General features: G+C 40.7%; 1 protein-coding gene across 6 annotated transcripts in view; it reads right to left on the bottom strand.

Moving 5' to 3' along the window:
• Window positions 1-26,560, bottom strand: part of NR3C2 (nuclear receptor subfamily 3 group C member 2) — a 329,732-nt gene that overhangs the window by 18,262 nt on the left and 284,910 nt on the right. For all 6 annotated transcript variants that reach the window (XM_077846296.1, XM_077846294.1, XM_077846293.1 and 3 more), the window contains 2 exons: window positions 22,788-22,918; window positions 16,930-17,087 (listed from right to left, as the gene is read on the bottom strand). In XM_077846296.1, coding sequence (XP_077702422.1) covers window positions 16,930-17,087; window positions 22,788-22,918 — 289 coding nt within the window. The remainder of the gene's footprint in view (window positions 1-16,929; window positions 17,088-22,787; window positions 22,919-26,560) is intronic.

Consider the following 26,560-nt stretch of genomic DNA (forward strand, 5'->3'; position numbering starts at 1 on the left):
CCGGGAGGTTATATATGAACCTCATGGCAACCACAAACCTATAATAGATACACAAAAATAAAGAAAAAGGAATATAAGCTTAACATTAAGGGAAGTCATCAATCACAAGGGAAGGGAGCAAGAGAAGAAAAAAGGAGCAGAGAACTATAAAAACAAAACCACAAGAAAAGCCCGACTCATAAAACCAGAGCCTAGAATGGTTACCAGGGGGTGGGAGAGTTGAGATGTTTGAGGGCGCCAAATTGCAACCCGTAAATAAGTCCTAGAGATCCAATGCATGGGATCCATGTGTGTCCCTGAAGCAGGAGACGAGGCTCATGGGGCTGTTTACTCTCATGTGAGCTCTGCCTGCAAATTCTAGGTAACAGACAACACCACCCCCCCTCGCCTCCCAGAGGGTGGCCAAAGCCAGGGCTCCGGGCTCCGCCTCTAGGGAGGTCTGGCTGCCTCAAGAAGTGGGGGAGGAAGTGGCCTCACAGAGATAGTTCCAGAGTCTAGGCTCCTGCAGGCTTGGGCATTCTGGGCCAGACCAAGTACCCAGGAGGGATGGGCTGGCTTCTGGGGTGGGAAGCAGAAGCTGCTCCACATCTTATGAAAAATGAAGAGCATTTCTGAAACTCTATTATCAGAGGCTACTTTTTAATTTGTCTTCATTACCATTTTTATATTAAATTCAGTAGTAGTCCTTGATCTCTGGTCAGTGATGAATATTAAATCTTCCAAATATGTTGTTTGGATGCTGTGGTAAGCAAGATGGGTTCAATTTCCTTTCCTTCCTTTTTTTTTTTTTTTTTTTTTTTGTACTTAGATTTATTTAATTTCCACCCTGTTTAAGTTTCCTTGTGTTACAAGCCTCGTTCTGGATCGCAGCTCCGCCTTCTCGTGAATAAGGTCTATTGTACATGTGAAAAACACAAAGAAAAATGACACAATGGAAAGAGAAAGTAGAGCTTAACGATAAAGGGGTAATTAGAACATTGCCGAACAAAGGGAATCTAAAGGGAAGGGTTGTGTTTGAAACGCACTGGCATGTTACTGTATATAGAAGTATGAACTTCTCTTAATTTTGTCTGCAATATTTCCTAGATTCTTCTTGCCAGTGTACCCTGTTCTGAGCAATGTAAAATCCTAAACCGATTCATGCTGGTAAGTTACCAACTTTAATATCATGTTAACTCAAGATAGAAGCTGTTAAAATCCTTGTATTATTTCTGAAGGAAAAGGAACACTGTTCAAAGCAGCAAGGGCCAGACCCCATTGGTCAGGGGCAGCCTCTTTTGATCCAACTAAGGACACTTGAGACCAAGGGTCTATTCCTTTGTTTCTATTATGCCACTGAATGGATCAGGGGTTGGCAAACTATGGCCTGCAGGCCAAATCTGGCCTTATAAGTGTTTTCACATGTTTTTGTTTTTGTTTTTTTCCTTTTCATTTGGTTTTTTATACTTTTAAAAGATTGGACAAAAAAATCAAAAGAAGAGTATTTTCTGTCTTACGAAAATTATATAAATAGCAACTTCACTATTTTTACTAGAACACAGCCGGGCTTATTCGTTTATGTAATATCTATGGCTACTCTCCTGTTACAGTGGCAGAGCCAGGTAGTTATAGCAGGACTCTGGGGCCTGCAGAGCCTACAGTATTTACTATCTGGCCCTTTATGGAAAAAGTCTCCCGGCCCTGGACTGGAAGGCATGCTAGGGATTTAGTAACAGTTTATGGGAGAACAGGTTTTGGTCGGTTGTTAAAATATATAAATCAAGTATAAGATGTCTCCTGATTTCAGAAATACTAAAATGTGAAAAAAAAAAAAAAAAGTCTGTGCACCAAGCAATCTGGTTGGTAGCTAGAGCTGGCTTTCCAAACATTATACAGATTCTCTGAGCCTTTAGGAAATGCTTTCCAAAGAGTCCTTGAACATCATCATCCAGCTTAAGGGCTCCGGAATTTGTCATTCGAATGGAGAACCACTGTCACCCTTGTCTTCCATTTCTGGCTGTTCTTTCAGGAGTTATTTCCCTTTGGGCCTATAGTCCCTGTAGGTTACATACATTTACAGTTGTCATTGTTCATGGTAGTTACATCCTATTGTGTCATGGAGAACAGGATTAGCAAATACTGCACCCTTGTTCTGGGGTAAAATACACCGTTCGGTTTCCATGAACTGCTGGTCACACTGTCAGCAATCAATACACAACCTTGTTTTATGTGTTTCTGTTTCAAGATGCCTTATTTAATGTATATTGTTGACTCTTTAACATTGAACTCAGCCAACAGCACTATAACTCATGCCTGCATGAGGTTGACTGAACTCAATTATTTTCTCCATAAGGCACATCACAGCCTTTTTTCCGCCTGGGAACATGAGATAGTGTGTGAGCACATTTGGGGACCATTTTAAACAGAAGAATCACCAACAAAAATGCAAAGAACTGAGTCACTAAACAGATCATGAAAAGGACACTTATTTACTACACGAGAGCTGAAACAAGAAAGCAGAATGGCACCCAGTTTGACCTTAGCTGGGAACCTGCACATTTTTACTGCTTGTGCATGTCTGTGAATGGCTGCAAAAGGGCCACATTGATTCTGGGGTTACAAATACATTTTAACCAATGCGAGAATTTGTAAAAACAGAATCTGCAAATAATGAGAATCAACTGTGTGTGAAACCATATTCACTTTCCAGTTCCTTTAACCATGACCTTGATAAACACAATTGATCAACCGGCATCTTCTGGGTCTCTGCATTCACAGTCATTTAAAATGATCTTCTCGAGTCTAAAACGGCCCTGATAATAACATTCCTCTCTTCTGCTTTGCGGCATCTCTCTCCCTTATGAAATTTCTTCACTCGTTCTTCTCATGTCAAGTTAGGCCTTAGTTTTCAAGGCTCCTTTCCAGTGTAGTGATGAGTCTCTTATTTCCTTCAATTCTCCTACCCTGCTTGACTTAGCTTTCTGCCTTTCATAACCTCCACTGCGCCCTTTTTTCTTTCTTTTTTTTTTTTTTTTAAGATTTTATTTATTTATTCATAAGAGACACAGGCAGAGGGAGAAGCAGGCTCCATGCTGGGAGCCCCATGTGGGACTCAATCTCGGGACTCCAGGATCACACCCTGGGCCAAAGGTGGGCACCAAACTGCTGAGCCACCCAGGGTTCCCCCACTTCGCTGCACCCCTTCAAACACGCATGTGCCCGGTGCCCTGCAAGCTGCAAAGTGCTCCCCACACTCATCATCTCTGACCAACACCATCTTAGATGGGTAATATTGAGCCCAGGACAGGTGGCATTAGTTGTGGGGCTTCTTGTTCAATGTTTGCTACAGACTTCAAGATGGTGAGAGCAAAATATGAAGCCAAGAGTGGGACCCTCCTATGTGTGGGGTCCAGAGGGGACCCCCAACCTACCAGAGGCAACAGAATTTAACCGGGTACAGGGATGGCTCTGCATTGATGTGTCTCACAGGTGCTTCCTTCCCTGTGCCCTTGCCTTCTGGTCCTGCCTCACTTAGGAACCTGGGAAAGTGTACTTAATCAGTCTCAGCTTTAATTTTTTTTCTCTGTAAAAAGGTAAAAAAAAAAAAAAAAAAAAAAAAGTAAATATTACTTTTATTCCCTTTCTATAGAGAAAGGAATCAAGATGAGGTGATTAAATGTAAACAGTAGTATTTACTTATCCTTGCCTCACGGAGTTATTAGAAGGATTTAATGACAGGACTTAAGGAAGAAAGGCAGTAGGTAAATCCCAGGTATTATATAGTTATTTTACATTATAAGAAGAGGGATTTAGGCTGCATAAGAGGGGGTTTTTATTGACACAGGTGTTAGACAATGAGATAGTTTTCCAAAATCTTCCCTAGATATATTTTCGATTAAGTAAAGATTCCTACGTGTCTGGTTAGATCCTAATGTGATTTTCTCTGAGCATGGCTTCAGGACCCTCAGTGGTTCTTTCTACCTGATATTTTGTTTCTGTTTTTTTTTTTTTTTTAATTTTTTTTCCCAGAAAGCCCATCCTATAGCATCATAACTCTTGAAGAGTCGGGTGGGAATGGAATGCATAATTCTTTTATACCTCCCCCACAAAGGCAAGGTCCAAGTTTCCCCGAAGCATCCTTTCAAAACGAGCTGTGAACAATGGTGTGTGTTCTGTGGGTATGCAATGTTTAAAATGCTAATGAAGCCAAAGAAGTAGTTATTACAAGAAAATATGCCTTTGCCTTTTTCTTTAAATAAATTAGGATCAGATACAACTTTTAATTTTTCCAGTTAAGGATTAAAAGAAACAAGCTACTGTCCATTATCATTATAAGTTCAGAAAGGAAAGATTCTGACACCAAGACAAATAAACAAAACCCATAGAATAAGAGAAAATACTTGCAAGTCATGTATCTGATAGGGGGCTATTATACAGAATGTATAAAGAACTTGTACAACCCAACGACTAGAACAAAACAACTGGTTAAAAAATGGGCAAAAGGAGGCTCCCGGGTGGCTCAGTCGGTGAAGCATTTGACTTGATTTTGGCTCAGGTCATGATCTCAGGGTTGAGCCCCGTGTCGGGGCTCTGCACTCATCAGGGAGTCTGCTTGCATTCTCTCTGTTCCTCTCCTTCTCCCTCTGCCCCTTCCCTCTCTTTCTCTCTAAAATAAATAGATAAATCTTTTAAAAAAATGGGCAAAGGACTTGAATAGATAATTCTCCAAGGAAGACATACAAATGACCAATAAACGTATGAAAGATGCTCAGCATCACTGATTATTAGGGAAATGCAAATCAAGTATACTACCGTCACACCAGTTAGAAGGGCCACTGTCCAAGTCAAACTAAACCAAACCAAACAAAAACTCAGTAACAGCAAATAGCAAGTGTTGGTGAGGATGCAGAAAAATTGGAACCCTGGTGCTCTGTGGGTGGGAATGTAAAAAACTGTGAAAAATAGTGTGGTGGTTCCTCAATAAATTAAACATAGAATTATCACATGATCTAGCAATTCTACTTCTAGGAACATACCCAAAGAATTGAAAGTAGGGTCCTGAAGAGAGGTCTGCACACTCATGTCCATAGTAGCCTTATCTACAATAGCAACTCAAGTGTCCATCCACAGATGGAGAGATACAGAAAACGTGGTATACACATACAATGGGATATTACCCAGCCTCAAAATGCCAGGACATTCTGACACATGCTACAACATGGATAAACCTGGAGGATAATGTGCTGAGTGAAATGCATCAGTCACGAAAAGACAAATACGGTGAGTCCATATATTTGAGGTACTTAGAGAAGTCAAATTCAGAGACAGAAAGAAGAATGGTGGTTGCCAGGGCTGGGGAAGAGGTAATGAGTTGTTTAATAGCATATACAGAGTTTTGGTTTTATAAGCTGAAGAGTTCTGAAGATTGTATGACAATGTGAATATACTTAACACAAGTGAGCTTGTACAGTTAAAAATGGAGGAAGTGGCAACTTTCATGTTTGTATATGTCATTGCAATTAAAATAAGGGAATGACAAACTCCTATATCGAAGTTTCTTCCTCATTTCTCAGAATATGACCTAGGTACCGACCAGCAGTTGGTAAGCACTGTCACAGTCTACACATTAGCCACTGAAAATATCCAATGCTTTAAATTAATCTTTTGCGAAGAGGTAAGGAAGTAACCCAGATTTGGCATCAAGTCACCCACAGAAAACCATGACCAGCCTCAAAAGACTGAAGGAGATAAAGTTCTGGGCTGCATGTGGAAATTAACTGTTAACTGTCAGGGTTTCATATGAACCTGATGGGTGAGAAAGAACTCAGGACCAGTTTTATCGATAAAATCGTGACTTGAAATGTGCGATCAGCCCTGATACACCCCAGCTTGCCTTCTGCACCCGCCTTCTGTCTCTGTCTAGATTGACAGATGCATGCAGTGCATACACATGTATTTAGTATATGGAACACACAGATATGTATAGAGCATATAATAAAGCTTTCACTAATTCAAAATTACTCATACGTGACTGGACTGAGGTCTGTAATAGTTTGTTTTGGGGTTATTCACAAAGACAGAGTTTGCTAAGCCACTGTGATTTCTCAGCTGTACTCAAACACAAAAACTGCAGGTATTTTCATCCACGTATAAAATACTCATTTATATACATGTCCTCACTTGACAGAAAGATTCATACTTCTATTTATTAAAGCAATTTTTTCAAGGAGCTTTACTGGAAAACACCTCAATGTTTTTTGTTTGTTTGTTTGTTTGTTTTTTTAAAAAACCTCTTTACCCAGTTTGCTTTGTGGCTTCTGATACAGTTATCGGAAACTACTGAACATTCACACAATTTGAATCAGTCAGTGATTTTTCACAATAACCTTTTCCGTTGCTATGGCTGTAGAAGTTTTCAGACTGTTTGCTGATTGACCTTTCTGCAGCTTCTGTCCCTCTGACCCCTCATTTGCACAGTGGGAGACACTCTCTTTTCTAGCTTGTCCCCTATGTCCCTGCTTTTTTTTTTTTTTTTTTAAAGCTCAGCAGCAGCTCCTTTGTAGCCTCCTAGGAATCTTCCTGTTTGGGATCCACTGGCCGTTTCTCCCTCTGGGTTTGGTTTTAGGCCCTCTGCTCCACACCAATGCCTGGGCAGTTCCATCTGACAGGCTTCATGACCACCATGTGCCACCACCTCCCCTATTGGCATCAGCACTTCATGCTTCTCACCTTCTTCTCCACAGAGCCTCATGCCTGCCTGACATTTCTCCTGGGATGTCCCAAGGGCTCCTTAGATCAGTACATCCAAAACCTGCTCATCATATCCCCTCCCAAAGCTCCTCCCCTCAGCCCCCTTGTCAGTGCTGGTTCCACCCCATCCAGCCATTTAAGTCCAAATCCCAGGGGTCATCTTTGACCTCTTCCCTCCTCCTTCCTCCCTCAATCTCCATGCTCTATTCATCACACCAAGAGACATCCATTCTACTACATGAGTGTCTCCTCAGTTCTGCCTTTCCCTACCTGTGACTTAGTCTCCCATCTCTTACCTGGATCATCATGCCAGCACCCCAACTGGCCCTCTGTTTCTCATGCCCCTCCCCTAAAAGGTCCTCTAGATCAGCACTCTCCAATAACAGACAATTGTCAGACTTTCTGCATTGCCCCAAATGGTGACAACTAATTACATGTGGCCACTGAGCACTTGAAATGTGGCTACTATGATTGAAGAACTCAACTTAAAACTTTACTAAATTTTAATTAACTTCCATGTGAATAGCTGCATGTGGCTAATGGTTACTGTACCGCACAGAGCAAGTCTAGATTCTCCACAGATGTGCTCAAAATCCCTTAATAGCTCCCTTGAGGTGGTTCACAGATTCCTTCATTGTCTCCATTCTCATTTCTCTCAGTTCCTCCCCGACACCCTTGGATGCAATGAAATTCTCCATTTCTCAAAATCACCATGTTTTCTCTCTCTCTTGGGATATTAACTCCTTTGGCTTGGAACAGCTTCCCTCCATCTGTCTGGCAAACTCCAACTTTGCCTTTGGGGCTCAGCTTAGCTTTTGCTTCCCCACCTCATGCCATGGGCCATCTCTACCCCATCTCTTTCTCTTCCAGATACACTACCTATGGGCCTTACAGCCGATAATGAGCACCTGTCACACTGGATTTTAATCCCTGGTTTGCTTGTCTATATGCCTGATCAGACTTCACTGTGAGGTCAAGGACCGAGTCTCCTTTGCTGCTGCTGTATCCTCAGTACCAGCACGGTACCCAGCCTGGTGAAGGTGTGCCTATCCTGCCAGGAGCTCGGGTCCCAGCAGCAGAGTCCCTCAGCAGCACTTCCTCTGCACACCCCTGGTTAACAGAAAGTGTAACTGACATAGGGGTGTCTCATCCTACATGCCCTAAAACAATGAGGCACAGAAAGGTATCTTCTCTTATGTAGTATCCTGGTTACTCAGATCCTCTTTCCAACAGGTTTAGGAAGGCAGTAATTCAGCTCTTCTCCTGCCTCTCACAGTATGAACTGATTACAAACCCTAGGGGAGCTTGGAGAGTCACAATCTCGGCCACTGCCTGACACTGCCCTTAAATTCACATGGGAACAAAGAAGGAACAACAGGTAAGGATGTCCTTTATGACTGTGGGGAGTTACATTTACCTGGGTTTCATGGCCAAACCTTGAACAGCCCAGACCTCTCCAAAAACCACACCCAAGGTCATGAATTCCCTATTTATCCACAATATCAAAATACTAGAACATTCTTATTTCTCTCCATTTCCCCGATCCTATTTTTTTTTTAAATCTGACGCATCTTTTTCAGCTATACAAAGATAAAAATATTTTGAATGGAAATAAACACTCATTGGCACAATTTACCCAGGGCAATGCATTCAGAACTATTCTATACCCTTGGGATGAGAAATCTGTAAGGGCAAATGTCAGTGCTTAGGTATTATACAGAAATGCTGTGAACCATAGTAACTGTTCCACTGGTTTCATCAACTAGACAAAAAATAAAAATCTGCCATGTCAATTGTTAATGTAATTTAATGAATTTTAGTTAATTTAATTTTCAAAAGGAGAGGGTCTTTTGTGTAATTTGTGTCCTCCCCTCCACTGGGTCCCTGGAAGATAAGGCTCTGCTCCCTTAGCTAACTCTGGAACAAACAACTCTTCCTTTATTTAGAATGGTTCTAGCCATGGTCTTGTCAAAGAAGAAGGCAGTATAATGCTGCTAATAACTATACTGAATAGTTGCTTTGCTCAGTGAAGTAGAACGTAGCTTTGAACTTGATCACTCTTAAACGCACACACACACACACACACTCACATACACACACACAGGTGTGCTACTGCCGGTGCTGTATTACAAATAGAGAATCAAATAGTGTCACTTCCTTGTCACTTGAGCAACGAGACGAGAGGGAGATTTCTCTCCTCGTGCTGAAGCAGCATGGCCAGCCTTTTCATTGTTAGCAATGATCTGATAACACCTGGGGCAAGGGTTTATGGTTCGCCAGCATCAGTCCTCCTGATGGTCACCTCATGGCAATCTGCCATCATTGCATCATCAATCACCTTTAATCCAGCAAATTAGAAAGTGGCTCAAGCACACCCCAACATGTTTGTAACAACACCGATCTCCCCTGGTAAATATGTTCAGCTGACTTGGTGTGCACTGGGACCTGAAGCATCATGGAAATGCTTTAGGATTGATTTAATTCTGGTGACTCACTCCCAGACAACGTATTATGCTTCCTGCCTTACTCTGTGGAATGGTCCTTACAGCCTTTTTTTTTTTTTTTTTGAAACTTTCTTCATGTATATTTGAAGAAATTTTCAAGGAAGTGCTTATACATATCTCATTAAAAATCTTAAAAAATAAAAATAACATTCTCCAATAAACATAATAAAAAGGAAAATATAAAGCATTTTTAATTAAGGTAAAATTAAAACCCTTTAAATATCAGTGAACTCATCCAATCAGTTTTAAATTCATTCTCACACACACACATGCACATACACACACACCATGCATCACTGGCTAATAAAATTCTAACAGTGAAATGAAGGGTTGATTTCACATTAGAAAATACATTAATGTAAGGTAGCATGTTATTAAAGGAGGAAACTATATGAGCACATGAATAAACATCTGTATATTTGAAGCAAAATGGCTATCAAGGCTGAGTGAAGTAAGTCAGTCGGAGAAGGACAAACATTGTATATTGTATGTTCTCATTCATTTGGGGAATATAAATAATAGTGAAAGGGAATATAAGGGAAGGGAGAAGAAATGTGTGGGAAATATCAGAAAGGGAGACAGAACGTAAAGACTGCTAACTCTGGGATACGAACTAGGGGTGGTAGAAGGGGAGGAGGGCGGGGGTGGGAGTGAATGGGTGACGGGCACTGGGGGTTATTCTGTATGTTGGTAAATTGAACATCAATTAAAAAAATTAAAATAAATAAATAAATAAATAAATAAATAAATAAATAAATAAATAAATAAATAAATAAAATGGCTATCAAGGATATATTTGACTTATTCCCAAGCTTGGAGGTAAACTTTTCAATTCTTCAGAGCTATTTGTTGGCCCTTACAGCCTATCTTGTCAAATGTAGACTGTCGTTTCCTTGAAGGTCCATGCTATGCCTCAAGGGTTTGGGGGTCTCTGTATTTATTTATTATTATCTTTAAAAATATTTATTTATTTATTTACGTATTTATTTATTTATATATTTATATTTATATTTATATTTATTTATTTATTTGACTGAGCGAACATGAGCAGGGAGGAAAGGCAGAAGCAGGCTCCCCACTAAGCAGAGAACATGATGGGTGGCTCAATCCCAGGCCCCTGGGATGGTGACCTGAGCCGAAGGCAGATGCCTAACTGACTGAGCCACCCAGGTGCCCCTTGGGGGTCTCTGTATTTAAAAGCAAATTAAAACTGCTTGATAGGAGTTTTTTGGTGGTATGGAGATACAGTTTTGGGGAAACTCTAACATGGTCTGGGAAAAGGGGATGTAGAGAAGTGAGTATCTGTTCTGTGCTCTGTGGCAGAGGCCTCACTCAGGACTCATGTTATTTCATTCGCTCCTAAAAATTCCCTAAGATGGACATTATTCCCATTCTATAGGTGAAGAGACTGAGAGTGGAAAATTTAAGTGAAATGCCCAAGTTTACTGGGACACATGGTGGTACAGCACCGCAGGCCATTCTCTGGGGTAACGTTTCTGCAGTGGGCTCCTATTTTGGTCTCACAATGTTTTCTAAGGAGAAGCTGACTGGGAAGACATAAACCAGAATCAAATGTGAAAGAAAGCGGGCTGCCCAAACAGTGGACGGAGCCAAACTTGTGGTTTGCATTCTTCAGTGTGTGGTGAGAAATGCTGAAAATAGGTTTGCATCGATCTCAAAGCCACCGATAGTGTAACCACGATGGAAATTACACTACCACGGCCCAGATGCAAAAGCACCCACTGATTAAATGATCAATAAGAATCTCAAAATAATTTGCTAATAGTCTCGACTGCTTGCAGCAATACCTCTTTTGTTGGTGATCGTGTCACTGAAACTTAATGCCCTCTTCACGCAGAGAATGAAATCTCCCGAGTGTGCACGTGGAGCACTTACTGTCCCAGCAGATGTTCTGCTCCCCCCTGCCCCAGCTCATGGAAGGAAGACCTTGGCTCTGAGAGAAGAGCCACTTCAGTTGTGAACATTCCCTCTGGAACCACAGAAAGCAATTCTTCAGCAACATGACCCTTAGAGTGTTTCCTTTTGTCACGCGGAGAACAGCATACAAGCGACACACCAGTGCTTGCCCAGGCAACACGTAGGTTCTTACCTGGGTTTAATGATCAGATGCAAAGACAAAAGCCTCTGCACCAAAGCCTGCTCAGTTTATGCTGAGGGAGACCTAACATTTTGTTTTGGGAACTTCCCAACGTGTATGACATTTTACTATAACGCCAGGTTCGTTGCCTTCAAGATGTAACCCCGTGCCTCACAAAAACAATGCATTCCAGAAGATGCCAGGGAAGATCTAAATGAGTCTGGAGAGCTGGAGAGCAGCGCAGCTGTTTTTAATGTTCCTAGATGCTAGTTTTCTGATCTGCAAAGATGCAGACCAGCCTAAAACTGAACAGCTGCTATTTGCCTGAAGCTCTCCTCATCGTGACAGTGGTTCAGGAGCACTAGACAGCGAGTCAAGAGGGTTCAGCTGCCATTGGCTACACATGGACCCTGCAAAATCACTCTCTGGGCCTCTGTCTCTTTTCCTATTAAATAAAGATTCTCTGAAACCCTCCTGGAAGCCTTCCAGGACCCCTGCCCAGCACAGCTGGCTCCTATGCCTTTTCAATCAGGCTTTCTATCAATTCAGAATAAACATCAGTGAGCCCGCAACTCATGGCATGCTCACCTGGTCAGAACTCCCAAGCCCCCTGCCTGTACAGTGGTGTGTGTGTGGGGGGGGCCCTGAGCAGACTACAAGCTTCTGGAGGCCAGGCTTTGGGTTTCTTCTCCCCCAGACACTGCCTTGCGCCTTCAGACATTAAAGCATCTGCTAAATGAGATGAACATCTTCCTCCAACAGACAAGCAGGATCCCCTAAGGACAGGTATTCTATTCACACTTGCACCTTTGGTCCAGAACATGGTGGGGGCATGTTGGCACGAGAAAGAATGAGACCTATGTGCTCTCAAACGTTCTACTGCCCCAGTAGCCACCCGATTCTCTTCTGCTGTGCGTTGTTCTCCAGCCACCTATCTAGAATTCAAGCTATTTGAGGACTGGGTTGGTGTCATACACTTATTTTGTATCCTATGTAGCCTTGTCAATAGTGCTATGCACGAGGCACATTTCTTGCTAGAGTGTATGAAATAAAGATGATTATAAAAGTATGACCTTGAAACCAATTAATAGAAAAAGGGCAATTTTTCTCTAAAAAGTATTATTAATATCATTTAATATTTACTAACAGTTATACACAGTGATCATAACATAATCCTTGATCTCTATGAATGAACAGAAGTTACCAATAACTTCATTAGAAATGTGCTTTTTACATGTGGAAAATTAGTTGCCTGCCTTAGCAATAGCTAGAGAATGACTATTAAATTATCAATTTTCTTTAGAAGAATAAGAACTCTATCTGCTCTGCATATAATACTCAAACATTTACAATGCAAAAATACATCTATTCCTAGCAGCCTGACCACAGCTGCTTTCTTTGAAACATTCTTTGGGGGAAAGATTGATGTTCAGGGGGATTATGATTCATTAAAGTTGCTGACCGATTCAAATACTTAACTGGCCAATCTATTTTTTCAGAGAATGTTCCTTTCACACACCTTGGCAGCATTCTGCCAACACATGTGTGCACCATGTGGGAGAAATCCACATGTCCTGAGATCTATGGACATGTGTCCCGAGGGGTGGCATACTACGAATGCTATTTAAGCAGAACTTTGATTTGACTCATAGGGTTCGTATTTGTGTGAACCTTAGGAACAAATGCTCTTTTTCCACAAGGTGACCAAACTAGGCTTGAGGATAGAGCCAGCCATTGTGGAGTTCTTTGTTCCCTGGAAGAAAATTCCACAAATGTTGATTCACTAATTTACTCTAATGAAAAAGCTGTAAGCAGTCTCGAGTCTGAGTAAGTGCGGATGTTAGAAAGGTCCCTCTAGACTTACGATGCATTTTTCAATATTCTGTCTACAATAGAAATATAAATAGAGCATTCAAGATGCTTCTGTTAGGCTACTTCGAAGCACAAACATTTTTGATAATTTAAAACAAGGGTTTCAGAATTAAAATGACTTTAGTGATTCCCCCAAAGAATGTTCTCCTTCTAGCCTTCTACTCTGGTGAAGTAAGGCGGATTGGATTTACCCTCCCATAAGGAAAAACCAAAAATGCCCTAAAAAAAAACCAATAACAAAACAACGCATAGAAAGTGTTTTTCAATATACTCCATAGCGGTCAATGAAGGACAGTGATCTCTAGAAGAAAAGAGGACAAAAGATTTGTGACATTGGCTTCAGCAAGGATTTCTTAGATACAACTCTAAAAACAGGATTCATAAAAGGAAAAAACAATTAATTGGATTTTATAAAATAATAAAAACTATTGCTTTTCAAAAGACATTGTTAAGAAAATGAAGAAATCCACAGACTGGGAGGAAATACTTGCAAATCATAAATCTGATAGAGGCTCTGTATCTAGAATATCTGAAGAACTTTTAAAATTCAACAATCAGAAAATCAAACTTTTAAGAATGAAATAGTTGAATAGACACTTCATAGAAGATGACATAAAGATAGCAAATAAGCACACAAAAAGATTAGGGAAATGTAAATGAAAACCACTATGAGACACCAGAACATAGCTGTTAGAATGGCTAAAACTAGAAAGACTAGCCATAACCAAGAGCTAGCAAGGATGTGGAGCAATCTGAACTCATACACGCTTCTCAAGGGAAGGTACAACTGGACAACCACTTTGGACAAGAGTTTGGCAATATCACAAAAAATGAAAACACACCTACCATGTGACCCAGGCATGCCACTACTGGCTAGCTATGCACCCAAGGAAAAGAAAGTGATGTCCATACGAAGACTGGTATACAAACTTTAGTGCAGCTTTATCTGTATTAGTCCCTACTCTGGAAACAACCCAACTGTCCATTAGCATGTGTGTGGACTACCAAGTTGTGGAATATCCACATGTGTAGGATTCTACTCAGCAAAGGGCAGGGATGAACCAGTGATCCATGCAGTAGCATGGATAAATCTCAAAATAATTATGCTAAGTGAAGAAAGCTGGACAAAAGTACTACATACTGCATGATTCCATGTATATGAGACACTGGGATATATTAACAAAACTCTATTGCTAGAAAGTAACTGGGGAGCAGGAGGTAGCAGGAAAGGTTAAAAAAGGGGGACAAGGAAACATTTTGGGTCATAAATATGTCTGTCATCTCAATGGTGATGATAGTTTCACAGGTATATATGTGTATCAAACTTCCTAAAGGTACGCTTAAGGAATGTTCAATTTACTGTGTGTCAATTATACTTGGATTACAAAAAATACTAAAAAGACTGATTTGCCTGGGGGAATTTTGCAGAACATCACCACCTATGATCTAGCCATATGGGTCAATGACTCAGTGAGTCCCAATCTTGTGCTAAGTATGGCACTAAAAAACAGGCTGGCTGAGGACAGAGACATTGACCACTGGCGTGGACTCCGAGTGTTTCCCAGCTTAAGGCACCAAGATTCTGAGAGGCTGTGGAAAAACAAGTCTTCACTTCTGCTGCCAGTCTCATTACACACAAATTGCCTCAAAGTGTTATCATCTATTATCACATGTTGCAGTGATGACAATCACATACTAATTCTGACATTGCACTTAAGCCTGTCCAGATCTTTGAACCAATAAGAAAACCCATCAAGAAAGAAACCAAGAGTCTGTTCTGAGTCCACAATAAAGGGTTTTCAACAAAGTTGACAGAAGAAAGTACATCTACTACCTGTTCTCCTATAGGTGGCCTATGCTCCAGGCTCTGGTTTCTTTTGTTCTCTGTGTGAGTTAACAGAGTTGCGGTCTCTCTACAGCTGCATTTGCCATCATCTTAGTCCTAAGATTTTCCATTAAATCATACTCTTTAGGCCACTAATAATTAGCAAAATTATCAATGAATTCACCTTGTGGGAATATGACTTAACAATGTATGAAAAGTTGAGAGAAAGCAAAATCAATGTGGTATGTTCAGAGTCCTCAGTGTAAAACACTGGAAAGTGACGTTCTTTATCAATCAGACCACAGAGACATCATATCATTTCACTGGCATAAACAAAATTTTAAAGGATGACTCATGATTTCAATAGGAGTACTATTATAATACTAGCCATGGAGCCTGGCAACATTTTTCTGAAAAGCAGGGAAGTATTTGAGAAAGAATTTCTTAAACAAATCATATGGGCTGAAACTGGTGCAGCCACTCTGGAAAACTGTGTGGAGGCTCCTCAAAGAGTTAAAAATAGACCTGCCCTACGACCCAGCAATTGCACTGCTGGGGATTTACCCCAAAGATACAGATGCAGTGAAACGTCGGGACACCTGCACCCCAATGTTTCTAGCAGCAATGTCCACAATAGCCAAACTGTGGAAGGAGCCTTGGTGTCCATCGAAAGATGAATGGATAAAGAAGATGTGGTCTATGTACACAATGGAATATTCCTCAGCCATTAGAAACGACAAATACCCACTATTTGCTTTGATGTGGAGGGACTTGGAGGGTATTATGCTGAGTGAAATAAGTCAATCGGGAAGGACAAACATTATATGGTCTCATTCATTTGGGGAATATAAAAATTAGTGAAAGGGAATAAAATAAAGGGAAAGGAGAGAAAATGAGTGAAAATATCAGTGAGGGTGACAAAACATGAGAGACACCTAACTCTGGGAAATGAACAAGGGGTAGTGGAAGGGGAAGTGGGCAGGGGGTTGGGGTGACTGGGTGATGGGCAATGAGGGGGGCACTTGGCAGGATGAGCACTGGGTGTTATGCTATATGTTGGCAAATTGAACTCCAATTAAAAAAATTTTTTAAATAAAAAAAAAAACAAAAAATCCAAATTATATGGCATTAAATTTTCCAAAAGAAAGTATGAAAACCTCACAAACATAAGAAACTAAAGCAGCATGATTGCGTACAACTTTTTTTTTTGAGCCAGAACTACAGAAAACTGCTTGCAAAGTGAAAAAAGCATATTTCAAATAACATAACAAAGCAAATTAACCAAATCAATATTTTGTAGAAACTAACAAACACCTAGACTACATCTAAAATTGATTAATTTAGAAACAAGCTCAAAATTTACTTTCTATATTTACAGAAGGCAAGAAAGGTGTCTCCTGTGAAGAATGAATATAGGATTCAAAATTTGGCAAAGACTGAGATGATCCAAGTTGGCCCTGGACCACTAATAATATTTTGGAAAGATTGTGTTATTAGATTAACAGTTGTAGAAGATGAACACTATTTATGCAATGTTAAAGCAAACATTTTTAGTAACCAAACATCTCCTAAATTGTAAGCAGAAATGTGAAACTTGATCTGACACCTGTAGCAAATATGAGGGCCTTCCCTGGCCCAGGACCCTGGGGTTTAGCCATTATGGTACCCGGCACCTCTCATCCTGCTCAGAATGGAAGAGAGTCACACCCTTTACTCCACATGAGGTGATCTGAAGAAAATCTCCTTCCTAATCAATTCTCAAGTCTTGCTGCCTCCTACTGGATAATCTGTCCCTATTTTTCTTGAATCCCTTAGAACTCTCTCTCACCTCTCCAGTTTTGTTGGGTCAATACGGTGTGACTGTTTATCCTTCATTTAACAGGCATGAAGGCTCTACTTACATCATGCATGGAGTCCAGAAGCTTGGTCAGTTGGTAGAACCTTTGCCAGCTCTGCCCAGAGTTGCTGGGACACTTAGTTACCATCTTCCTCAGTTCTTTGATGTAATTTGTCCTCATTTCTTCAAATGCAGCCTGGCTTTTGAGGCCGTCCTTTGGAACTGTGTTTAAGGAATACAGACATGTAAGTCCCCAGAATGGAAAACAGCAGCATTGCAGCAGTTAAATGGTGTAGAATATTTTGAGGTTTTTAGGCTCACACTTTTCGATTGATACTGAATCTCAATTAGTTACATTTGTGAACAAATATGGCAGTTATCTATTGGTAAATTCTTGTGCCCATCCATATACAAAAGAACAATAACTGCTATTTATTGGGTGTATATTAACCTTGCATATAGTAACTTGATCTTTACCTCAGTTTTATGACATAATCGTTATGGTATCCTCATTTTACAGATGACAAAAGTGAAGACTGGAGGTTTAATCCTGCCCAAAGACACAATAAATGTGTGGCAGAGAAGGGGGTAGAAACCTAGGTCTATTTCCAAAGCCTGTCTCTCAGTCACAATGCTACAATGCCTTGTGGCCTGCCATTGAAGTGTTTTATGATCCTAACTTGCCAATACTTCAGAGGTAAGAAAATATACTTTGATTTTCCAGGACAACTAGAAGAGCCACAGATGATCTAAACTGGGGCTAGAATTAGCAAGCGACATCTCTATATTCAAAGTCAGATATCAAAGACACTTGGGGAGACTGGCCATCTACCAGGGGGGAAGGAAGGCATGCTGAGAAGCACTTTGCATTTTCTTTGGGCCCGGATCACATGATCAGTGGGGTTGCTGTCATGTGGCCTCCCAGGAGACCAAGGGGTGGGTGTGCACACTGGTTTGTGTGTGCAAAGGAGTAACATCACAGTGGCTGTGCATGTAAGGCAAAATCTATAACTTTCAAAGAGAATAAACCATGTTCCTCCTTTTCTTTGAGAAAGTAAAAAATCAAGGATCATGTTTTCTTTTATGTAGTGGTTGGCTTTTAATTTTAAATAAGAAAAAGTCTCACTTAGAAACAGTATTTTGGAATTTAGAGCTTGGAAACATATCAAGTGTTTCTGTGACCTGCTGAAAGGAGATGCTTTTTCCCAGGATACATGTGAAAGCAGTTATGGACAGAAGGTGCTCCTGTGCTGGGAATCGTTCTGGAAAGAAGTATAGGGCAGAGTGTAAACTAAGGTATCCCCTCAGAAAATCTACCTTACATGTTTGCTTTTATCTACTAGAGCTAATAAATAGTTATCTGATAGTTATGTGCATGCTTTAACTTTGAAAAATAAAATCACTTAAGAACTTTATTTTTAGGAGATGAAGACCTCAAGAAAATTCATCTTGTGAAATTAATGTTCAGAGTTTGAAACTGCTTTTACTTTCACTTCTTAATTATACAGCATGTTGCTAATTTGTCATAGGTGGGATAGATAATAATTTACTTGGGTTGTCAGCCTTTTAGAATGGCTAAGTACATTTTTGACTATTATGAGAATCCTGGAAGCTGAGAATACCAGTTTCCAAATTAAACCCTGTTGTCTTGTATAAAAATATGGATTATCTAAGGACTATATTACAAATTAAATTCACATATTATGGTAATAGTCTCCTTGAATTTAATTGTTGAGGCTTTTGATTTGTGGTTTATCTAAGTCTATTTCTGTGGGGAAAAAATAAACCCCTAATAGCAACTGCACGCATTCCTGAGGCTGCCACAATATTAGCTGTGGTTTCAAATATTTGACATTCACATTAAAAGTTAAATGCCATCCATTATATAACAAATAGTTTGTTTTCTTTAAAAATAAAGCCATGTTTTTAAAGTATAAAAAATATGAAGGATGGTAATAACCAGGATGTTAATAGTAAAACTATAGCTCTACCTTCTACCAAGATTTTAATGTTAACTTAAAACTTTCTGAAAGAAACTGCAAGTTTGCAAATACTTTGCAAATAGTGTCTACACACAGGTTAATATTTATTTCTGTTAAGTTATAAAATATCATGGAGTACATCTTTTGGTTTTCAATATGGATATTTAGGGATATCATCCTATACATTAAAAAATTACCTAAAATTAGACTGGGGTGAATAAATTTCACTACTATAGTTCACTACTATTTGATATATCTACTAAGAATAATCAAAGATCTTCATATGGATAGTTCTGTATCAGAAATTCTCAAGATTACAAACGATTTGTGTCAAATATTACTTATATATTATTGCTGTAACTGAAAATATATTATACCAATTTCCAAGCCAGATTTTTTAGAAGTTGAAACAAACCCACAAATAAAGAGAATTTAAGCAAAACCTCAAATTCTGGAGGTTTGCCCAGATTTTCTGAATTTACTTATTAAATGCAGCAGGGCTGCTGGAAACTATCCAAAATCTATCGGCTGGAGAAGAGCAAAGAGACAACTAGGGTAGAGGTTTGTCTGTTTTCCTCCATAAGCATTAAGAACATGAGATTCTCTCAGTGTCATTGCTAAAAACTTTCTTGATACACTGGAATCAGATGTGCCATTTAACATCCTAAAGAAAAATCTTAACACATTCTCTCATAGATCAGCAAAATAAGCTTACTAAAGCCTGCAGCTCTATAACTCATACAATTCTTATGTTTTCCTGCCTTTTTATTTTGCTTTTCCTGCATTTACAAAAATCAGAATTGAAAATACCGAGCTATTTGGAAGCTAATAAATTAAATCGGGTAGCTTCAAAACGGTATCAGGATTGATTACAGGCTGATTAAATGGCATAAAAGGATAAGACACCAATTAAGATTGAGTAGTCAAAATGTATAGAGAATCAGTATCACACGCATTTTTCATTTCAATTCTATCACCCATCTGATCTATCTACGTCTAGACCTATACTTTACACATTTTTCAAGGCAGTGATGGGTAATGACATAGCTTGGACAGGGGAATAAAATCACTGTCACCGAATTTAAAGATTCTATTTCCAAGGTTATATTCCACAAAGGACAAATCAGGAGCATCAGAGACCCTGAGGAAGAGCTGAGTAGGGAGAAAGAGCGTGGCTCCGGGCCTGTAGATGAGGGGCTGCGAACACAACCCTACCGGACCTCGGACCTCGGCTGAGTGTGATTAGTGAGGAATGGCAGGGCCTGTGGCAAACTGGAGAGAACATGCCCTGCCTTGGGCAGTCGAAGTCAATGAAAATAAAACAAGACAAAAGGCCAAAAGCAACCTAAAATACCTGTGCTGGCCAAACAAAACACAGCTGCGAGTGGGCCGCACCTGGCCCAGGCTGCCCGCTGCCCCCTGCTGGCCTCCTGCGGGGGGAGCCGGGACCACGCTGGCGGGAAGGGTCCGAGTTCGAACTCACACAGGCCACTGAACGCACACGCCTGTGTGCCTCCTTTTTGTTAGCTTAGGACGGCTTACCAGGGTCACAGGGTTGTCTGAGGCCCGCACGCGGAGGATGCATGGCACACCCCGCGAAAACGGAGGCGCTGAGCACAGGGAGGCAGATGCTCTCCACAGGCAAGGCGGCTCCTCTCCCCGCTCTTGTCACTCCTTGATTCAGGGTAACCCCTCCTCAGGCCCAGTCCCTCTTTGCGGGAAATAACACGCCTTCCGACCCCTTCAGTCCTGTGACCTTGGCCAGTGATGCCGCTGCCCCCAAATGACTCTACTGAGAACTGCCCCTGACTCGTGAGCCAAGGGAGGGCTGGACACGCACTGGATTCTCTTTCCTGCTTCCAGATGGTCACTCAACCAGCTCTCCTCCTCTGAAGTCCAAGCTCTCGGCCCGGCATCCTTGGCACCCAGAATGTTTCTCTGCTTCCTCAGTGGCCACAGGGCTTGGCTTGGAGATTTCTTCTCCATACCGCCTCCGACCATCATTCTTGTCTTTGTCTCAACTGATGTGAACTTCCCCAAATTCCCTCCCCTTGGTTTGAAAATGTCTGTGCCATTGCCCGAGGAAGAAGCGCTCAACATCCTTGCCAAGGCTAGTCCTGTCCTGTCTTGTTTCTGTGGCACCTTAAGTCATCAACTGCTCTACTCTCACACTTGGTTCCAGAAGCCTAAAAAGGCTTCCCATCAATCTGCAAGTCCCTGGCCATCTGGCACCTGCCTGGTGTCTAATGGTCAACTCTAGTAGGCTTCTTTCTGCGCTCTCAACTTTTCCTCAGGAAGCTCTGCTGTTGGTCATGCCCCTTTTGGAAAACAGCCCTTGGCTCCCAGTTTCCCTGCCTCTCTGGAGTCCCATCTCTGCCTCTTCAGCCCTGCCATCCTCCACTCATGTACTCGACTGGACCGTTCCTTGTCTTTCTGTGCCCTGGCAACCTCACTCACCATTTTAGTTTTGATGACAGTTTGCCATAGGCATAATTTCATGATTATTTCTCAATACTCAGATCTGTCTTCTGAGTGCCAGTCCCAAATTCTCCCCATCTTCTGGCCTATCAGGATGCATCTGAAAATTAACCCATCTAAAATGGAACTCATTCTGTAAAACTCCCACCAAATCTTCTCCAAGTCGCAACATTAACATATTCCTTTTAATGGTAACACTGCCATCCTAGTCATTTCTCTGTGCTCAAAAACCTATTACCTCTGACCCCAACCCGTTTTCTCATCAGTTGCCAGTCTTGGCATGTTCCTTGAATGCATTTGTTCCTGTCCATCATACCACTGACCACCATCATTATGGCCATTATTTCAAAAGCCTCATAGCAGTTCTCTGGGCTTCTAATCCAGCTAAATTCTCCATCTTTGCCTCTCTGCCTCTCCCTCTCTTTCCCATATAATCCAGTCTACTACCAGGTACATTTTCATAGAGGCACAAAACACAGCTTCGGTCATGTCACCCCACTGCTCAAAGCCTGCTGTGCTGCAATCCTCTGCCCACCCAGTGAAGGTCAAGTGTTTTAACAGACATTGAATATCCTGGCCCACCCAACCTCCATCCCAACCTTATTCCCCACTCCTCTCCAACCCAACATCACCTTGTGCACCTTGAAAAATTAAATGAATACATACATAAGAAAAAAAAATTAAAGGGCAAAACACTTCTCCCAGAAACAAATTCTAATGTCTGGATATGCTTTCCCGCACTCCCTCACATCGCCGCGTCCCTTGATAGGAATGCCATCTCAGACCTCATATCCCATCTATAACCCTTGCAAAGCTCCCCAAGATTCAGCTTCACTGTGAATCCCTTCCTGACTCCCAGAACCAAACATGCTCTTCCCTTTTTTGAGCCACCAGGACACTCTTTATCTTCTATCATGACTGGATAATCCCTTTCAACAACATATTAAAAGTATCTTTGAATTTATCTTATAGTGAAACTCCATGAGGGCAGAACCTGCACCTCATTCACCCTTGTAGTAGATGAATTGCCTAATCCTACCGTATGTATAAGATGCTTAACAAATATTTAGTGGTCAGATGGATGAAGAAATAAAGGAATATGCCCTTTCTTTGCCCAAAGCCTCATGTTCTCCAAGTAACTTAGTTCACCAAAGACCAAAGCCTCTCTCCCATCTCCTGAATTTTTTTTAAAAGATTTTATTTATTTACTCATGAGAGACATAGAGAGAGAGAGGCAGAGACATAGGCAGAGGGAGAAGCAGGCTCCCTGCAGGAAGCCCGATGTGAGACTCGATCCCAGAATTGAAACTAGTGAGCTACTAGGATCACACCCTGAGCCACCCAAGCATCCTATCTCCTCAATTTTTTTTTTATACCAACAACCCAACACTGTAAATAGGCTAATCTCCTAAGAGGTAAGATTATCTGACAATAAAAAGTACCCAAGTGGACATCATCTTACTTGTGCTTAGCAGCAGCAGAACTTTCATTATAGTGTACTCTTCAAAGGTGAGCTGCAGTCGAACGAACTGAAGGCTGATTTGGTGCATCCCCTGGCATAGTTCATACATGGCAGACTGATGCATCTTCTCTCTGCAAAGGAAATGAAAAAAAAAATCTGAGAATACAGGGCTCATTATCAAACCCAGACAGGTGGCCCAAGGCACCTTAATAAGGGATCTGAGTCAGAGTTTCCCTTTTGCTTCAACATGGAGCAAATAGGTATCCAAAGACAAGTTAAATGCCTTTTACACTGACTGGTAAATTGCTTCTAGACCAACACTGCCATGCTATTTCCTAGTACCCTGCAACACTGTGTCAGAAGCACAGAAACCAAACTTTTTCAAAGGGTGCCATTATTTCATTTTATGTCAAGAGTAATGATGTCTGATCTTGTTGTGTTATATAGTGAGATCATTCACGGAGCAGAGAGGCTGCCATGATGTGGGGGAAGCCCGCAAACGTCTATTCCTTTTCCGCTAGAGATACCAAGCCTTTACTATTCTTTTTTTTTCTAAGATTTTATTTACTTATTCATGAGAAACAGAGAGAGAGAGAGAGAGGCAGAGACACAGGCAGAGGGAGAAGCAGGCTCCTTGTGGGAAGCCTAATGTGGGACTCGATCCTGGAACCCCGGGATCACGCCCAGAGCCAAAGGCAGACACTCAACCACTGAGCCATCCCAGGTGTCCCCAAGCCCTTAGTATTCTGACAAACTGTACTAGATGCTGTGAACACAGGATAGTGATGCCACTTTTATTTCCATAGGGACCCCCCTTAGAGAGGTCATAAAACATGAACTATTTGCAGCAGCACATTTAAAAAGGAAATTGAACAAAATTTTGCAATTGGAGAACCTTGAATAGAATATTTCTGATAAAGGGAAAAAGCAGTGTGGGAAACAAAGGCAAAAGAAAAAATTAAATTTCCTTATTACCTACAGCCCACTGACAAGTCCTTGAAACAGGCAAAGTGACATTCCTCTAGGGAGTCAACTGCCTCGATGTTAATACTTTGTTAAGGGCAAAAGGCAATCTTAGCTTAACATTATCCTGAAGCCCCAGGATCCTGTAAGTCTATTTTAATATAAAAAATTCCTTTGGAAACTTCCTTTATCTCTACCCACCCCAAGATACATGTTGGCAATCATCCCCCAAGCACATGGCCCACTGATATACATCTGAAGGCTCTCACAATGAAGGTTTTACTAGACGGTAATAAATGACATTTTCCCAACAATAGTTAGCCCCCTCAAGGTTCTGGAAACCTCCCCTCCAAAATTCCTTAGAGACTTATGCTATGCCTAACCCCCTCCCAACTTGAAAGTATGTAACGGGCCACTCCTCATGACCACGGTGCAACTCTTTCTGCCCACAGATCCTGTCCCTATGCTTTAATAAAACCACCTTTTTGTACTGAAGATGTCTCAAGGATTCCTTCTTGGCTCTCAGCTTTGAACCCCAACATTTCCACTGTCAGGAGTTTGGGGCAATATAAGCATGTTTCCACTTGGACAATCAACTAATCCTTTCCTCCCACCAAATCCAAATTTGGTTTCTTTTTCTTTTGTTTTTAAAGATTTATTTATTTGAGAGAGAGAGAGAGTGCAAACGAGCATGCATATTAGTGGGGGATAGGGGGCAGAGGGAGAGAATCTTCCAGCAGACCCCCCCACTGAGCACAAAGCCCAACCCAGGGCTCGATCCCACAACCCATGAGCTCATGACCTGTGCCAAAACCAAGATTCAGACGCTCAACCGATTGAGCCACCCAGGTGCCCCCAAATGTTTCCATAAAAACTACATTATATAACAGAAGTCATCGTCTCTTTCCATGAGAAGTAAGCAAAACATCAGTCAGTTTTTAAGATTTTCTTTCTCAAAGTAATAAATCTTTTGGGAGGTCTTGGGTAACTACTGCTTTATGATGGCCAGAATTTAGTAAGTGAAATGGACTTTGGACTTGATAAAGGCCAAAGAAACAGAAAAAGAAGTCATGACGGTTGATATATTTCCAAGGGTGACTGATAGCAGGTGGGAGTCTGTAGGACAGCAATACTGGGCCTCTCTCAGGATGCATTTTCGGGTTCCCCTCATTGTCAGAAATCCCTTTCATCTCAGCTCTGAAAGCCACCTGTATAAAGCCCATTAACAGAACACGGAACATTTTCTCTGCATTATTATTGTATGTCTTTTGTCTTCCATAACTGAGAAGATACTTTTAATTATGTAAATGTTTTAAACACATATACACACAGAATAATAGCAGGAGTGTCTGCATCTGAAATGTAAATAAATGCTAGTATTTTTGTTATATTTATTTCAGATCTTCAAAAATTAAACATGGCAGAGATACGCTCTGCTCTCTCTTCCTCCCGGTTCCCATCCATCTTCATTCAAGAAGGGAACCGCCCACTTTGGGGAAACTACCATTTCCTCTCAGGTGTATGTATTTTACTACCACATCTATGTATCTATAAAACCAGCATATAGTACCTGCTTTATGTAAATTTAAAATAAGATATGCACATCCTCCTGCAATTTACTTTTATTCAATGTTGTAATTCTGAGATGTAACCATTTTAGTACAAGTAACTGTAAATTAATTCATTTTCACTGATGCAAGTTTCATTTGTTTGAATATATCACCACCTACTTATCCATCCCACTACCGATGGCCACTTGGATTGTTTTCTCTTATCGTTATTACGAATGATGCCCAAGGAACATCCTAGTGCATTAATCTAGGATACAGAATGAGAGCGGAATTGCTGAGTCACCGATCAGTGCACATCTGCTGCTTTCATTCCAACCAGTAAGAAATAAGAATTTCCTTTTTATTCCACACCCCTACCAGTACTTGTCATTATCCAATTTAAAATTTGTTGCCAGCTGATGGGGGTTGAAAGGATAGCTCCACTGGTGCTTTTATTTGCATTTCCATTCACACCAGTAGGCTGAACATTTTTCAAATGTTTTAGGACCATTTGGGTTTCTTCTTTGGTGATTTGTCTCTTCATATCTTTACAACCAATTTACTGTAAGCCTTCCATCACTAAGTTAACACCATCTTTAATCCTAGTATTTTTTTGCCTTCAAAATTTTGTCTGATATTAATTTTTTCTTCCTTTCTTCCTTCCTGTCTTACTTTCTTCTGCTCTTTCCTTAGAATTTGCCTGGTATGCCTTTTTTAAAAAAAATCCTTTATTTTCAAATTTCCCAAATAATTATATTTCACACATCTCTTATAAGCAGCAAAAAATTGGATTTAAAAAATAGGAGTCTGTGTATTTTAAAAACTGTTTAATCTGTTTTCCTTGATCATGATTACTGAGGGTAATGAATTTTTCTACCATTTTAACTTTCTTCTTTTCTTTCTTTTCTCTTCTTTCTTTCTTTCTTTCTTTCTTTCTTTCTTTCTTTCTTTCTTTCTTTTCTTTCTTTTCTTTCTTTCCCTTCCTTCCTTCCTTCCTTCCTTCCTTCCTTCCTTCCTTCCTTCCTTCCTTCCTTCCTTCCTTTTCTTTCTTTCCAGCTTCCTTCCTTTTACTGGCTTAATTCAGCTTTTAAAAAATCCCCTTCTTTGCTCCAGTTCTGGATTACATTTTTACTCTTTAAATAATTATCAAGTTGTAAATTTGCATATTTAAAAGTCAAAAGTTAATCAAAAGCTTTTCCATGAGAAACAAGCAAACAAAAAAATAGAATGTCTTTGGTCTACTGCTTCTAGTTCTCCTTG

The sequence above is a fragment of the Canis aureus genome, chromosome 13, assembly GCF_053574225.1.
Source record: "Canis aureus isolate CA01 chromosome 13, VMU_Caureus_v.1.0, whole genome shotgun sequence".
NCBI lineage: Eukaryota > Metazoa > Chordata > Mammalia > Carnivora > Canidae > Canis > Canis aureus.